Raw genomic sequence first — 17,641 nt, forward strand, 5'->3', positions numbered from 1 at the left:
TGCTAACTGTTCATTCAAAATTGCTGGCATTCAACTAATGTACTACGGCGTAACGCTCTCACAGCCCCAACCCTAGCAAATCCTATTTCATCGTTTTATACACGCACATATATGTTATGTATAATTGTATATATCCTCATTCATAATCCCTTCACTTACAACACCACTTGGTTGTGTTAAAAGTCGACCATTATCCTGTCCGCAACCAAATAATATGTATGCATAATTACAAGTACAAGCCATATTTTATTGCAAGGGAAGCGTTAAGGAACTCTACTTCCCAAGTGCGTGTGTTCCCCTTTACAAAATTTTTTAGGGGAAGCAATCAAACAGAGGAAAGCTACTTATGAAACAAACGTACATGTCACCATAAAGCACACACAAGTATGGTGTCTGATAGGTGTACATTTCTATAATCCAACTTTTCATTATAATGCTTATACATATAGTTATACAACAACAATTCTGAACAGAGAATACAAAAAATGTTATTGCTGGCATCAACAAAATCACTAGGCCAAACAGTGCTTAGAGAGAAACGGACATGCCCAGTGCAAAGGATCTTCCGTAAGGCAGCGGCTGCTGCTTGAATTCGTGAAGAAAACTTAGTATTCTCCACAGGCAACCTGAACTAATATGCATAGATACAAGCCTGCAAAACATACGCAGACATAGCTATCAAAGTTTATACATGTGAAGAAACTGCCTAGAGGTATTGTCATAAAACATTTGCCATCGAAGTGCAAGAAAGCAAAGGGGTGAACCCATTTTATTGACCATTTACTCTCAAATCTTTCAAGCTAAAGCTTGACAGTGGTTCACTGGCACCTATCTAGATCGTTAGGCTGGGTCTCTCAACAGAATACTAGCTGCTATGATGTCATGGCCAGTCTAAAGTAATGCCTTCTCAAATCCACCAAACAGAAGTTCAGATGCTCCAGCAGTTTCCAAAGCATCACTAGACCCAAGAAAGTGTGTCATGGGAAGAAGTTTATTCCAAACATTCTACCAAATAGTTCAACTACTACTATCAGCACTCGTCACCTAGTGTCAAACTTACCTAGACTTTGACAAAAATGTGGATATACCAAGGGCAATAGCTTTAAAATTCAGTAGAACGACGAAACAGATTTCGAGATAGACAAACCTGACATAATCCTCCAAGCATTCTTCCTCCCAGAAACATTGACTAGTAACAAATGCAAATTATGTGCAGAAACCATAAAAGTTATCACACATTCACGTGAGCATCTGCATGTCTGTATGACCTGATTGAGGTGTGAGAGGAGATTTAAGATTTGGTCTCAGCATATCCATGATAGTAGAAAAGGAGGGGCGTTTCCACGGCTCACTACAACATTATCAAAACTAACTTTAGATAACATTAAAGCAATCACGAAACTAAAAGGCATGAACTTGGGGACGAGTACAAGCAACACACTTAGTCCAGCAGGCCTCAATAATAGTCGCCACTTGAGGATTCAAGTCACTTGGAATGTCAAGCCTCTTCCCCCTAAAGCCGACAGCTGCTACAACCTACAAAATCAGATTCATTACAGCACATTCTACGCCATGTACGATATAAAAAAACAAACAGTTCAATATTCATGAGGCTCGACAGATGGTCCTCTTATCTATCTTTCAAAAATCAAACTTGTAGCAGAAACTAGAATGTACGATATCACAGGGAAACAGTTTCAACAATCATGATGACCGAGAAATCAACCCTTAGGAGTAACCAGAGGCTCCGAAACTCGGGAATAATGGGCCCGCCCCTGTACCCTTCTTCGCTACAATACAAGGCTTAGTTCACATGGCGCATGGCTTGAACCTGTGACCTACATTCTAGGTCACTTGAACTAAGCCTGTGGGCATATCTATTGTCCTCCTCTTTATGGTATCTACTAATTCTATTTGCTTTCCCATCAACAAGTCTATTCCAAATAACTATTCGAATCTTACTCTCTTGAATTAGCTTCTTTGTCCCCATCCTCTAACATGCGACAACCTTTTCCTATCTAGCACCATGTCAATGTGGTTGACTAACTTCTTTACCTCACCCGCATTAACAAATACAATATTTAGATGATTCATCATAATTAAACTACGGTTACACTAGTCATCAACTTACCACAACTTTTAGTTCTCTACTTAACAATAATCTTGACAAACTGTACACTAACTGTTACAGAAAGTAGGAACTTTTTCTTTTCTTCTCTTCTCAAAATATGAACTATTAGAAGACCACAATAAGCAAAACAAAACCTAGAGAGAAGTGGAAAGTAGCATCCCCAGAACTTTCCCATTCAAGGGCCCATGAATGCGTAGCTTTCTACATTAACCACATGAAAAAGAGAGGCAGATGACGAAAGGAAATTGAAATGGCATTCCTGGAAGAAGTGATCCCACTTGTGGTGCCCTAGTTCCTGGCAGAAGAACCATATGGACCAACTCATTTTCACATCCCAAGAGATAGCCTTAGGTCCTTTCAGTTGATATATTAGTTGTTACCCTCTAGATTCAATTGTAAGGGTTGCATGTGGGCCGGGCCCGGTCCTAAGTGGGCCGGTCCTAAACGGTTGCGGGCTTCACGGGCTTGTTGTTGGAACCGGTCCGGGACCGGGACCACGACCTAACGGTCCCGGGCCTAAACGGGCCTACATATACTTTCTATTTTTAAATTTGTTTTTATACAAGTTAGAGAAAAAAAATGATAATAAAAATATCTACGGCAATTCCTAGTAAATTATATTATAGAATTGTCACCTAAATTTTTTAATTCAAATTTAAAGACAAAAATATTGTAAAGAGATATTCAAAGCAATGCGTTATAAAGATGTATATAGAGTATAGTATATATATATATATATATATATATATATATATATATATAAAGATGTATAGTATAGTATAGTATATATATATATATATAAGTTATATTCGATATATATATAAGCTTATATATATATACTATACTATACTATATGTATATCCTAAGATATATAAGCTATATTCGATTTACTATATATACATCTTAAGATTTATATATTAATATTCGATTTATATACTATATATACATCTGATTATGTATATATAGTACATAATCAATATATATAGTATATTATATACTATACTATACTATATTATACTATATGTATAGCTTAAGATATATAAAAAGATAAAAATATTGTAAAGAGATATTCAAAGCAATGCGTTATATTTTTATTATAGCATTAAAAAATTATGGCAATATCTTTCTTAGTCTTCCTCCCCCCTATGGATTGAGCACAACAAGGTGCTAATATATTGTAAAGAGATATTCAAAGCTATATATATTTTAATTTTTTTATTTTTTTATTTTTTTTTAAAAAAAATTAAAAAATAGCCGTTGGGACCGTTTGGCCCGCTAAGCTCCCGGGCCCTAGCGGCTAAACGGTCTCGGGCCTGACGGGCCCAAATCATAGGACCGGCCCAGGCCCACTAAGTCCGGCCCAAACGGTCCTGGCCCGTTAGCCCGTTTGGCCTGCGGTCCCGGGCCGGTCCAAGACCGGCCCACTTGCCACCCTTATTCAATTGTTTAGATCACCATTTACACCTAAAATACCAAGCACAAACCAGTGGTGCGCTCAAATTACTCCATGGTTGTTGTAGTGTTGCCAACTCCCATAAAATAACGCCAAAGCTGTATACATCAGATTTCTCATTTGATGGTTCATCACGAAGAACTTCAGGCATGTGGGCCGGGCCCGGTCCTAAGTGGGCCGGTCCTAAACGGTTCCGGGCTTCACGGGCTTGTTGTTGGAACCGGTCCGGGACCAAGACCACGACCTAACGGTCCCGGGCCTAAACGGGCCTACATATACTTTCTATTTTTAAATTTGTTTTTATACAAGTTAGAGAAAAAAAATGATAATAAAAATATCTAAGGCAATTCCTAGTAAATTATATTATAGAATTGTCACCTAATTTTTTTAATTCAAATTTAAAGACAAAAATATTGTAAAGAGATATTCAAAGCAATGCGTTATAATATATATACTATACTATACTATATATACATCTTAAGATATATAAGCTATAGTATAGTATATATATATAAAAGTTATATTCGATATATATATAAGCTTATATATATATACTATACTATACTATATGTATATCCTAAGATATATAAGCTATATTCGATTTACTATATATACATCTTAAGATTTATATATTAATATTTGATTTATATACTATACATACATCTTAAGATATATATATATATATATATATATATACTATATATACATCTTACTATATTAAGATGTATATATAGTATATCGTAAGATGTATACTATCGAATATGGCTTATATACTATGTATATAGTAAGATGTATATATATATATATATTATATTATATACTATATGTATAGCTTAAGATATATAAAAAGACAAAAATATTGTAAAGAGATATTCAAAGCTATATATATTTTAATTTTTTTAATTTTTATTTTTTTTAAAAAAATTTTAAAAATAGCCGTTGGGACCGTTTGGCCCGCTAAGGTCCCGGGCCCTAGCGGCTAAACGATCCCGGGCATGACGGGCCCAAATCATAGGACTGACCCAGGCCCACTAAGACCGGCCCAAACGGTCCTGGCCCGTTAGCCTGTTTGGCCCGTGGTCCCGGGCCGGTCCAGGACCGGCCCACTTGCCACCCTTATTCAATTGTTTAGATCACCATTTACACCTAAAATACCAAGCACAAACCTGTGGTGCGCTCAAATTACTCCATGGTTGTTGTAGTGTTGCCAACTCCCATAAAATAACGCCAAAGCTGTATACATCAGATTTCTCATTTGATGGTTCATCACGAAGAACTTCAGGCGCCATCCATTCCGGCTGTCACATTAAGCACCAAATCATTCTTTTCCTTATTTAGTTATCAAGAAACGAGCCAAAAGACCAACAGAACACTAAAGGAACCAGAGCTTGAATCAAGAACTTACAGTTCCGGCAGCAGTCTTTGATGAAAGAAATGTATTAGCTTTGAAACGAGAAAGACCAAAATCACAGACCTGATGAGGACATTAGACAAGTGAGAACATTTAGAATCTTTTACTGATAAAGAGAAATAATAGCTTCATAAAAACTTCCATAAACGAAAATAAGTAATAATAAATTCATTAAAGCAACAAAATCATATTCGCTAGCTAACTTTGAGTAGGACTACCAAGTTTGTTCAGAACTTAAGAATAAATTATAATGTTAACTAAAAGTACAGGTAATACATTATGCATACTGCTGAGCTATGGAGGACAGAACCTCCTTAAAAATCACAGACATTCAAAATGCCTCCTCTTTTTCAAGCAAATTCTCAATCAGACCTCAAGACCTTTTGATATTTTTTTTAAAATCTTTTTTGGTTGGGTTTGAAAAGTCAAATTGAATGATCAAGAAATTAGTGTTTTTCTCGATGGTCCAAGTTGATTAAAAGGAAGAAGACCAGACACATATTTCCGGAGTGAGAGGAGACACATCTATGCTAATATTTCCAGTTAAAAAGAAACTAATTCACTAGGAGGTCGAAAAGGAGGACAAGTTATGTTAAGGAAAAACATGAGTAGAAAAAGCATAATCTTAACTAGACATAAATTCGTCCTCATAGTGACTCCTAAATTTCTTGAAACACTGGATCCACATGTGTTTATGATATGTAAGGTGGACTGAATGCAGCACTATTGCTACATGGCAGCTGAAAAACCACTCTATAGATGGTATATGTCTAGAAGATCGCAAAGAGAGATTTTGGACCAAGCTTCCCTCCAAAATGTAAAATTATTAATTATGTACAAGTGATTTTTCCCTTTAGATAAAAGCTTCAACATATATCCTCTCTTGTTGGAAATTAACCCATTTCATGGGATTGCAACGTTAACTCTCCATCATCTGAGAAATCTGATAAATACTTGCTGGTTCACCACTTGCCTTATGTGTTTTAGCAAGTTTGATTAGGTTAGGAAGCTTGTGAAACTATAAAACTTCTCTATGTTTCTCTCTTGACCCTCCGGAAAATATCTGAAGAAGTTAATAAAAAAATATGCCCTATCCAAAATGATACTTCCTTCAGATTTGACTACTCTGACAGCCAAGTCCGACAATATATTAATCATGACAAAAAGGATTGCACCTTTATGTTTGCTAAAGAAATTCTTACTCTCACCTTCACTGTATATTTTTTGTCCACTAGCAGATTTGGAGATTTTAAATCTCGGTGAACAATGGGAGGATTGCGTTTGTGAAGATAATTCATCCCATTTGCCTGCACAACAAGACCATAGTAAGAGATTAGCCCCAATTGAAAAAATAAAATGAGAAAGAGGAGGGAGTAGGACACATTTATCCATACCACATCGTAAGCCATACACAGCCGACGTCTTTCATCTAACAACTCTCTCGCACCAGGTCTATGAAGAAGTCTATATAAGCTACCTCTGAAATACATGATAACATGGGAATCGCTCAGATAAATTGGGAATAGCGTAATGTTTTCTGTTAATTGGACGGGAAAATATTTCTAAGACCTCGATAAATATTCAGTAACTATGGACAAATTTGGTGGCTGAATGACAGCACCCATAAAAAGTACAATATTTGGATGTCGCAACCGCTTCATTATTGCAACCTAGGACAACCAAAGAGAAAACAGAATTAGAAGAGTGTAGAAGGGAAAACAATTAAATAAAACTGATGTTCACTGATCCTCAATCTCCACGCATCCTGGTCTGTCTCTTGTTCTTCCTAATTGCTAGTTGGAAGATGGGGGAGAAGGCCCAGACTTACCTCCCGCAAAAATTCATTGAATCCCTCCGCATGAAAATTTTGTTCCATGAGAATCTTCACAGCAACGTCCTAAATGATACAAACTTCCATGAGACGCAATCAGGAAGGAACAAAGTCAACGAAAATAGCAGCTTCAGATATTTTTATCTCCAATGGACATACAAAATACTACCCCTCCTCCCCAAAATAAAAACGACAAAATCTGGAGAAAAAAAAGAGTCAGTAAAAAGCATTTGGGAGGGAGCTTGAGTGCTACCTTGTTGGCTTGTTTAAACCACAACAGAGATATGGTTTCCCCCCAATAAAAGAACAATAGAGAGAAACAAATTTACATTGCATAAATGAATCTCTGAAGTGAGAGATACGTTAGATTTTTTCCAGATAGAAGACTTTCAAAAACTAAGATCTACATAGACAAGTATCTTACAGAGCCATCCCAATCAGCACGATGAACAGTACCAAAAGACCCTGAAAATCGACAAACGGTGTTAGCTAAAACAAACAAGAAATGTTATGGTACTATAGAATACCAATATAACATGCACCCTTCAATAGGAAAAACAAGAAATTTTATGGTACTATAGAATACCAATATAACATGCACCCTTCAATAGGAAAAACAAACATCCGACCACTATCCAAGTGGCTAGAAACAAGCAGAGACAGATTACCTGCCCCAATTCTCTCCTTCAGAACCAGATCATTCCATGGAATATTGAACTCTTCTACATCACTAAGAAGTTCTCCATCATTTATTGTATCTGCTCTTGGGTGAGACAATGCCATCAGTGGTTGAACATCTTCCCCTGATGGGGGGACATGCTTCACAGGAACTAGGTCCTTGTCCACGTTCATTGAGTTTAACATACTTGAAGGATTATACATTTTGGAAAGTTGAGATTCTTTATCACGCCCCTTTTTCCATGCATTTGATGGAGGCAGAGGTAGCCGAGAAATTGCATCACGGTTACTTGAACTAGGGACTGCATTGTTTCTATCCATGCAACTTCTGTTTGATTGTCCTGCATCTCCATCAGCTGCAGATCCTGCGCCAAATGCTAATTGTTATGAATCCCTGAAACAGGACTTGAGGGATCTGGTATTCACTAACAAAACTGAAGAGAAATTGTCCATAAACAAAATAGTACTCCCTCCATCCCAATTTATGTAGCATTGTTTGATTTGGCTCGGAGCTTAGCAGATAAATGAAGACTTTTGAAACTTGTGGTCTAAAACAAGCCATAGACATTTGCGCGGCTATAAATCATCGGGAAAATAGGAAATTTAATGTTAAATTGTCTCAAAATATAGAATGGTGCCACTCTTTTTGGGACAAACTAAAAAGAAATGTGTGCCACATAAAATGGGATAAAGGGAATAATATTTATTTGCACAAGGAAGAGAAATAATTCATACTTACTTTCCTAGTTATGACAGGTGGAGACTAGAGACACTAATGTTATTAATTTGTCTTTGCCTATTCTAATTTAGGTTGTACCCCCCCCCCCCCCCAAACCCACCCACAACCCCACCCCAAACCAAAAGGAAGAAATATTGCGATCCAAAAATAGCTAAGTATATAAATATACATGTATATATGCGGATGAATTTCCAAGGATGCTTAACAAACAAAACCCAACACTCACTAGACAGGACTCATAGAGGTGGGGAGCGGGAGATGGAATTTTCTAATTAAAGTCATACTACCACAAGCTTTGGTGAGGAAGGACAGGCTTCCCGCATGTATCGGTTTGGATTAAAAGGTGCTTCTTTGCTTGTTTGGCAGCAATTGGGAAATTTCGACGGATGAAAACTTGCGGAAGAAGAGGATTACATATGTTAGCTAGTGCTTTATGTGCAGACGTTCAAGCAAAGATGTGGATCATCCCCTGTTGTTGTATTGTCGGGTGGATTCACAATTATAGGCTGTCTGGAACTAGTTCGGGGTGCAGTCGACCATGCCAAGCTTAGTGAAGCCTTTAGAAGAATAAACGAGAAGACATAGGGCATCTGATTTTGCCCAATACCCATCATGTGGGTCCTGCGTAAAGAGAAAAATAGGAGAGCTTCTGTACATTTAAGAAATAGCCTACTACTTTAGCTTTTGGTGCACCCATGAGATCCCTGTTTTTATATGAGATTGGAGTTATTTGTAGACATTTATATTTTTGTGAAGGCTTTTTACTGTTGGGTATACTACTTGTATACGGGAGTTTTCCCAAATCAATAAAATCATTTACCTTATCTAAAATAAATATACATCCATCTATATAAAAAAACAATTCAATCTCCAGAAGACTCAAATGTCAACACCTTAAATTGATATTTGAAGTTAAATCAAGCTTTTTAATCAAATGTACACACACACATATAATGTATGGGTGGGTGTGGGTACTATTAAAAATAATCATTCCGAAAAATCAAATATCAACATCGAAACTTAACAAGCGGAGCTAGTATCAAGCCTTTTAATCACATTACCTAAACCAGAGAATAAATTAAAGAAACAAATGAAGAACAGAATAGATGGCAAGAAGATGGAATGTCGAAATTAAAAACTATGGTACAGACAGGAGGCATTTTGGTACCAAATAAGTGGCCAAGCTTGGCACTCTAAACCACATAAATATCTTGCTTTGGACTTTGCTGATTACTCACAGTTATAGAAGTCTTGGCGATGTACTGGCAGATAAAGGGAAAAAAAAACAGTAGGCTGTGAGGGAGCAAGGATGCAAGCAAAAGCATCTCCATTGGGTTTAACTTAAATTGGCTACCTACAGAAATAAACATGTATTCAGGGGGAAAACAAAGGTTGCTAGCCTATTTGACTATGAACAAGGTTCAAGTTCCATTCCTACAAGAGGGATTTAGTGTAATCTTGACAAAATCGCAGGGGAATCTTGATGAGACAGAAAAGGTCTGTGTTATGGCCAATACAGATCCAAATGGAAAGGTATGTACTTTATAAAATGAAATGCCAATTAGTCTCTGGAACAATATACACAAATAAACAATATATTGTCTTCAATCCTGTGTTATGTCATTTAAAGAGTAGATAATGCATGGAAGCACCAGTGAACTCTGGATTGCCAATGAAATCATGTATTCAATTATGTTTTAGGTTATTACAGCATTGAATATAGTTACAGGCAAGCTGAAAGTATACTCCATTCAAGTAAGACAAATAACAAAATATACCGCCAAAGTTTTCAGGAGACACTAATAAGTTTGACAGATTATCAGATCCCAGACTCTTTTTTATCCAATGAAAAGAAATTTGGCACAAGTGGGTATTTGGTGGACGCAGCATACTAGACAGGAGCCATCTTAAATTTGGTTAAGGAACTGAACGTCTCTCAATACATCATGGCAAAGGCCAAGTTACATGTCGGGAAAGAGTTAGATAATTCAAAACAAACAAAACGACTTTACAAAAATATTCAAAACAAACAAAATGAACACCAAAAATGCATGTGTTTAAGCAGGTAAGAGTTAGAAAATCACCAGCTGAAGAATCATCAAACAGTAGATTAAGTGATTGACTATCCAAGAAATACTGTTTGGCCAGTGACCTGAAATCAATTGTAGGTTCAACTTGTCTGTATCTCGGAAAGCGCAAAGGTGAAGGAATTGAGATGGAAGATGGACCATTGATCAAGGAATCTGGTTCGCATAAAACTCCTGGCTTACCGACCAAATCAACCAGGTACTCCCTGTATGGTCAAGAGTTACATGTCAGTAGTAGCACTCCTTCCTAATATGAGACTATCCAAATAGCGCACAAATGTTTAGCATATTTAAGACTAATATATATCCATCATATAAACTGAATCAAGAATAATAGTTCAACAGATGAAGACGACAGGCATATCATTAATTACTAAGCTAATCCCAACTTAAAGTAGCAGTGACAGCAATAATTTCCTGTCATTCACTAAACCATCTGCCTTGGATATCTGATTCTGCTTGCTTCTAGTTTTAGCACTTTGGTTCTTTTTCTCTGCATTTTGGAGCTGAGCGGAAGAAGAAAAGGATGGGATCATGAAATCAGAATCTGAGCTATTAAGACTGTATGAGAAATTAAGGTACATTACCTATCTCGTGGACAATGGGGGTCAGTTTTTTGAACTTTTTTTTTCAATCTCAGCATATTAATAAAGAATTACCATTCAACTCACATATCTTAATTCCAAAATCTCTAAGTTTTGACCTTCTCAACAAAACAAAAAAAGTCTCTAAGTTTGGTATAGCAGGTACTAAGAGAAGCAAATTCCTGCTAGGTTTATTCAGTTCATAAACTAAAAGTAGTGACTTGAATCTTTAAAGATCTGTTTTATCGCATCGGAAAGTTCACATATTCAATAAGAAAATTCGCCATAGTCATAAAAATTCACATAATACAATAAGAAAATTCGCCATAGTCAATTTTCTGAATACATATATATATTTTGAACTGTTTCTTTTGACAAGTGTATTAGATTTTGAACTTCTTGTTCTTCACCAGCTTACGTAATCGAAGAACACATAAACCAGTAGCGTTAAGAAAAAATTAAAGTTGAGCATATCATAAATAAAATACCAGGTAAAAGAGTTGTAACCAGTACAACCAATAGGCACAAATCATTTCCATAATGTTATCAACAGATGTGTAATAGCAATAGGAAAGTAAATATTGATCATATCATACACAATAAATGAGGGATAATTGTTTTCCAAACAAAAAGTAAGTGGCAGCATTTATTACATCTGTTAAGGCTTCAACATCTAAAAGACACACCATCCCCGAAACTATACTTATCTAGCAGAGAGGAATACAAAAGATGAATCAGAGTGTTCTTCCCCTTTTTCTATCCTAGTACGAACATTTTCAAACGAAGTAAAGACGATAACATAAACTATATTTATTCTGAACTTTTACCTGTCAAGTCCTAATCGAACTAGACATGAGGAAGCATCGGATCTGTTACAATATTTACATCCCTTGGCAATTCGACATGGTAAATCAATTATGTCAGCTAGCACCTGTAATGATCACATTGAAGTTAATGATAAACATCAACCTTATACAGGCCATATTTCACACTGATGGCAGAAAAAATAAAATACACACACACACTCTATCCATAAGGTTTTTCTATTTTGGTGATAAAATATACCGTTAGTCTGATTATTATCCTTAAATTCCTTAGAATTTAGATCTACTGACTTATAACAGCACCAACTAAACAGGTTTAACATACTTTAAAAAGCAACGCTCGGTGCCTGCAAATCCCAACTGACAGGCTACCAATTGGAAGCACGATAGTTCCTAGACAATCCTTGAGCTCATCACTGCGCTCCTTCGACATGGAAACCAAGTCATCTTCTCCAGCAGGAGCTGCACCCCTTGTAAAGGGAATAAAGCTAATTACAAAAAGAAAAACAGAAAAAGTGTGTCTGTTGGAGCTTCTGAGAAAAAGCTTGTAGTACTCACCCCATATGATCACAGACAAGCTTGGCAAGCTGATCAACAACTTCTTCTACGCTGATGCAACTAGCGGACATGCTAAGAATTCCAATCTGCAGTTCCTTCAAGCTGGGATCGTTACACCGATCAATTAAAATCACTTCAACAGATGGTGCTACAGTGGGATCCACTGCCTTCAATGATTCAATTGATGGAATACGGCCGCTTTCTTGCAGAACTGAGCAGACAGTCCAGACATATGGATCCATCCCATATATCCAATAAAATCCATCAGGGACTTTGTCAAAGTACGATAAGCATCCATTTATCTGGCATAGAATAAAGACAGCAAAAAGATGTCTTTAGGAATGATGACCTGGAAAATATGGACAGAATAAGCGTGTCGATTGAGAATGAGAAGAGATCTACACAAAGAAAGACTCCATCCTTCGCTTGTCAAAAGCACCCATTTATTCTCAACCTCCATATTAGTTTGATACTTAAGTTTGAAACATAGGAGAAAAACAAAGTTGAAGCGAGCAGAACTACTAAGCTTGGGAAAGGAAGTTAAAACAAAATGGACATTAAGCCTAACTCAATCCCAAAACCTAGTTTGCGCGGTTAGGCTGGTCTAAAACAATATAAATAGACTACAATCTATACTTTCAATCTGTTGAATACATTATCAAGAAAATAAAAATGTGCTCTCTCTAGCTTAAGTTTTTAGATAAGATGGTCACACACTTCAATATGGTATAACAGCAGGGCGAGGTCCTGAGTTTGAGTCTCACCGCCATCCATTATCAAAAAAAGAATTTTCAAGCACCTGGTCCATGGAAAAGAATGAGGCCCGCACGTGGGGATGCGTGTTGAAGACATAACTAAAAAAATAAAAGTATGTTACCTCTAACAGCTTAAGCTTTTAGATGAGATGGTCATACACTTCAACACAATTATATAGAGCTCTAAGACCCCCGCAGTTCAGCCATACTCTCAAGTCTCAACCAATATGGAATTCTAACATTCCCTCATGCCTAGAGTTAGACACTTGGAGCGTGGATAACATAACTACGGGTCCAACATTGGGTTACTCGACATAAGGGATGGGTCTTTTCTAATACCATGTTAAGAAAAAGGCAAAATATATAAATAGACACTTAAAGTTGGCCCCAACTGTCAGTTGAACACTCCAACTTACCAAATGATCATTTAGACACCTCAACTTTCCCCCAATGTGTTGTGGACACCCGGTGCTAGACATGGTAAAATAGACAGTCGGCGCTAACATGGCAAAATGTTTGTCTTTTAAACAAAATTTTAGCGCGTGAATCTTTAAATTTTGTGTTTTAATCTTCTTTTTTTTAATTATGTGGATCTCGTGTTTTCACCCTTTTCCTCAACACTTCTTCTTATTCAATTTCCCATTCACCATTAAAAAAGGAGAACTCACCATTTTAGACACAATACACATAGATCCCACCATTTTGGGTCTCGCATTATCACCCTCTTCCTCACAATTCTTCTTCTTCTACTCCTTAAACCACCCTTTCAACCACCTCTCTCTACCATCGTTCCACCATGCACCATCGCGATTCCACCATGAATGTCACCTGAGAACACCATGAAATCAGCCGCAAAATCTTTAAAATCTCCTCATCGATTTTCCCATCCTCTCCAAGAACACAATACATTAACAGAGCTACCAATAATTAACAATTGGGTGTTCTACCAATTGAAAAGGGGGTGGAAGGGGAGGAGGAAGGAAGAAGAAGAATGGAGATGGGGGGTTGCTGTTATGGTTAAAATAAGAAAAAGAGATTTTTTCTTGTATTCTTTTTTTTTAATTACATGTTTCAAAAAAATATTCACTAACAACACATGTCATTGTATAATTCACTCATTTGCATGTCATTGGCGATTGTAATGCACACATCTGGTCTGGTGGCTTCGAGTGTCCACGAGACACACTGGAGGCGAGTTGAAGTGTCTAAATAATCATTGAATAATTCGTTCATTTGGTGATGGAGTGTTCAACTACCCGCTTAATCACCAACTTTAATGCGTGGAGACAATTGTAGTCTAAACCAAATCCTAAGTTGAGTTATATTGTGGTTCTTCATAAGTTTGTCTAAGGACTTCCAAAAAAGTTCACAAAAGGTCTTGAGTCACTCCATTCAATATCAAAAAGGATTTAGGTTGGATGATCAGATTCTTTCAGATAGTATTAGAGGAACGCCCATTCTCACACCCATATGTCCATATTAAAGCTCACGTGTAAACCAGAAAAAAGGATGATTGAGTCACATATTATTGCTCTGCGTGATTATGTAAGGGCTTTCAAATAAGTTTATAAAGGTCTTGGACCATTTCACCCATTATCTCAAAGTTTTGGGTTGGACTGTTAGATTCCCTCATAATCCACCACTTAATCAGCTACTACATTATAGCATAAGGCATTTGTAATCTAAACCAACTCCTGTTATTTCTCTCGTTTACCATTACGAAATGGTCAAAGGATTTCTAAAGCAATAAACATCTTACCCACAATCGATGTGACATTGTTTCCGCTGATGCAGAAGAATCTGAATCTTGGGATGCTGATTCGTCGGCCGCAGGACCTAAGAAGTTTGGATTATCAGCACAGGTTGCTTCTGAAGAGAGCCGTATTGCCAACGCTAACTGCAGCTGGTAACTCTCCTCCGTCTGCAGCGCCCAACTCCTTGCCGCCGCCGACGAGCCGCAGCCATCATTTCTAAGCCCAAAGGAAGTCTCCGCGTAGTACTCCCCGGAGATCGAGCTACCACCGAAGCTGCCTTCACTTGATTGCCTATGCGACCCTCCCGAACCGGGTAACTGCAATGATCCGACCCGGCTCTGTGATTGCATCATGCGGTCCTCAATCAAGTCAGCTCCGGCGGAGAACTTCGGCGGTGGCGGCTGGACAAAATTATCGTCAGGAATTTGATTCAACAAAGTATAATTCGATCGTCTACCAGAAACTTCCATAGAGAAAATGTTCAATTTACAAAAATCCTAGCAACTGCCATTATACTGTAGCAGTGCAGTTTCTCACCTTAAATCACTTTCTCTCTTTAAATTTTTTCTCACAGAGAAAGATGAAGGAGATAATGGATGTTCAGTTTTCGAGGGCGTAATTGCAATATTTTGTGAAATTTTGTGGGGTAAACAACTATTAAAGCAGAGATGCTGGCTTTATTTGAATAAACGGAAAAGGGTCAAAATCGTACTCAAACTATCGAAAATAGCTCAAATATACCCTCCGTTTATTTTTGGTACCAAGTTTGTCCTTGCCGTCTAAAAATTAGACCATTATTACTCTAAAACTAACGGTTGTCACATCAGTTTTTGGACATACTTAAATATTATGGGAAAATGGTCAAAATTACCCTGAAACTATCGAAAATAGCTCAATTATATCCTCCGTTTTGTATTTGGTACCAAATATGTCCTTGACGTCTAAAAATTAGACAATTATTGCCCTAAAAACTAACGGTCGTCACATAAGCTCATGTGAACAAAAAAAGTCTATCTCCAACAGACGGTCCTCCATTTTGACAAAAGTCCCCACGAATAAAAAAAATTTCTCCATTTTCTGCGAGGTTGTTGTATTTCTCGTGAAGGCGTAGTGAAGCACTTCAGGTGGCCTGCTAGCTAGGCCGGTGAGAAGGGGAAGGATTAGGTGGTATCTAAAAAATGTATCTTTGTATGAGGTTTTGGGTCTAGGTCTTATTTGCGGTCGGTCTTCTTTTCTTTTCTGTTGATGAAGGCTGGAAGTGGAAGGGTTTAGTATTTTAGAGGATGGTTTCATTCTAATGGTTTTCGAGTTTTTTATGAGAGTTGTTTTTAAAAGGATATATCTCTGCAACTGATATGTGACCTTTTTGAGATATGAGCTTGGATAGCTAGCCATAAGAGTAGTGCAATATACAGCTTTTGTTGTTCTCCACTATTTTTGTGATAAGATTTATGATTTTAAGTGATAAAAGTTGGTATTTTATTTCTTGTATAGTATATTGATTTTTTTTTTTTTATAGATTTGTGAATCTTAATAATAGCCCAATTAAATTTCTCATAATAAGATTGGTGTTACTTTAATTATTTGGAAGGAGCAACACTTCGATGAGTCAACGAATGAAAATGGAGAAAGAAATTTTATTCGTGGGGGCTTTTGTCAAGATGGAAGACAGTCTGTTGGAGATAGACTTTTGTTGTTCACATGAGCTTATGTGACGACCGTTAGTTTTTAGGGCAGTAATGGTCCAATTTTTAGACGTCAAGTACATATTTGGTACCAAACACAAAACTGAGGATATAATTGAGCTATTTTCGATAGTTTGAGGGCAATTTTGACCCTTTTCCTGTAATATTTAAGTATGTCCAAAAGCTGATGTGGCAACCGTTAGTTTTAGGGTAATAATGGTCCAATTTTTAGACGACGAGGATAAATTTAATACAAAAAATAAACGGAGGGTATATTTGAACTATTTTCGATAGTTTGAGAACAATTTTAACCATTTTTCGTTGAATAAATTATAGTAAGTGGCGCTGTTTAGTCATGAGGCGGAAAGATGCAGAGAATTTTGTGCGTAAATGCGTGAACGGTTGACAGTTCCGGCTTCTGACCTTTACTTGTTTTTTCCTTTTTTGGGAGCTGAACTTAGCGCATGGCTTTTAGCCTTGTGCGTTAAATCTATATTTCTATCTTATAATATTAAGTATAATAACTCACAATAAAATAATATAACTAGAATTTTAGATATTAGTCTTGTAATACTATTAATTTTAGGATATAATAATACATATTATGAATCATACATGATTACCTTTAGGAATACTATTAATATAATTAATTTCGGGCATAGACATATAATATCACATGTTATCTTGTAAACCTAATACCTTTAGGAACACGCTGAGTTTCCTTTTAGTATAATTACTTTCAGGATAGACACATATTTTTAGTCATGTAATCCTATTACTTTTAGGATATACTTCTTAAAAAATTCTATTACTAATTTTTAGAAAAGGAGAGCCTATATATTATAGCACGAATACAATATTGATAGACCAAAATTGCCTTAAAATATTAAACAGAAGAACTCATAGGGAAAGGACATAATTGTAATAACTTATTTTTTTGGACTATAATACCTTCTATGTTAATTTTTTTAATATATAAAATTTTAAAATTAATAATTTTTTCTCTATTAAATTCTTATTAACAATATGCATGAAGGTTTAATAAAATCAATTTCATAAGAATCCTCCGTGTTGGAAATACATTACCACTCCATAATGTCCAATACCACGAAACAATAAAAGTAATGTTAAATGAACTGCAAAAGGCGTGT

At 36.5% G+C, this 17,641-nt stretch overlaps 1 protein-coding gene across 3 annotated transcripts; it reads right to left on the bottom strand.

Moving 5' to 3' along the window:
- Positions 1-387: 387 nt before the first annotated feature.
- Positions 388-15,458, bottom strand: LOC107776232 (serine/threonine-protein kinase CTR1-like). Of its 3 annotated transcripts, none has more exons than XM_075248028.1 (16): positions 14,811-15,458; positions 12,297-12,598; positions 12,064-12,208; positions 11,742-11,845; positions 10,328-10,536; positions 7,495-7,869; positions 7,251-7,291; positions 6,824-6,892; positions 6,565-6,665; positions 6,390-6,474; positions 6,204-6,302; positions 4,990-5,058; positions 4,747-4,882; positions 1,442-1,529; positions 1,148-1,351; positions 388-652 (listed from the first exon to the last, which is right to left on the bottom strand). In XM_075248028.1, exons 1-15 carry the CDS (start codon positions 15,273-15,275, stop codon positions 1,240-1,242), a joined length of 2,400 nt encoding a protein of 799 aa, XP_075104129.1. In that variant the 5' UTR covers positions 15,276-15,458; the 3' UTR covers positions 388-652; positions 1,148-1,239. The 3 variants fall into 3 exon arrangements, with proteins under 3 accessions (XP_075104129.1, XP_075104128.1, XP_075104130.1); XM_075248027.1 differs by having other exon boundaries at positions 1,442-1,536; positions 4,751-4,882; positions 14,811-15,455; XM_075248029.1 differs by having other exon boundaries at positions 1,442-1,536; positions 4,751-4,882; positions 7,495-7,860; positions 14,811-15,453.
- Between the last annotated feature and the right edge of the window lie 2,183 nt (positions 15,459-17,641).

Source organism: Nicotiana tabacum, chromosome 24 (assembly GCF_000715075.1).
Source record: "Nicotiana tabacum cultivar K326 chromosome 24, ASM71507v2, whole genome shotgun sequence".
NCBI classification, from domain to species: Eukaryota; Viridiplantae; Streptophyta; class Magnoliopsida; order Solanales; family Solanaceae; genus Nicotiana; species Nicotiana tabacum.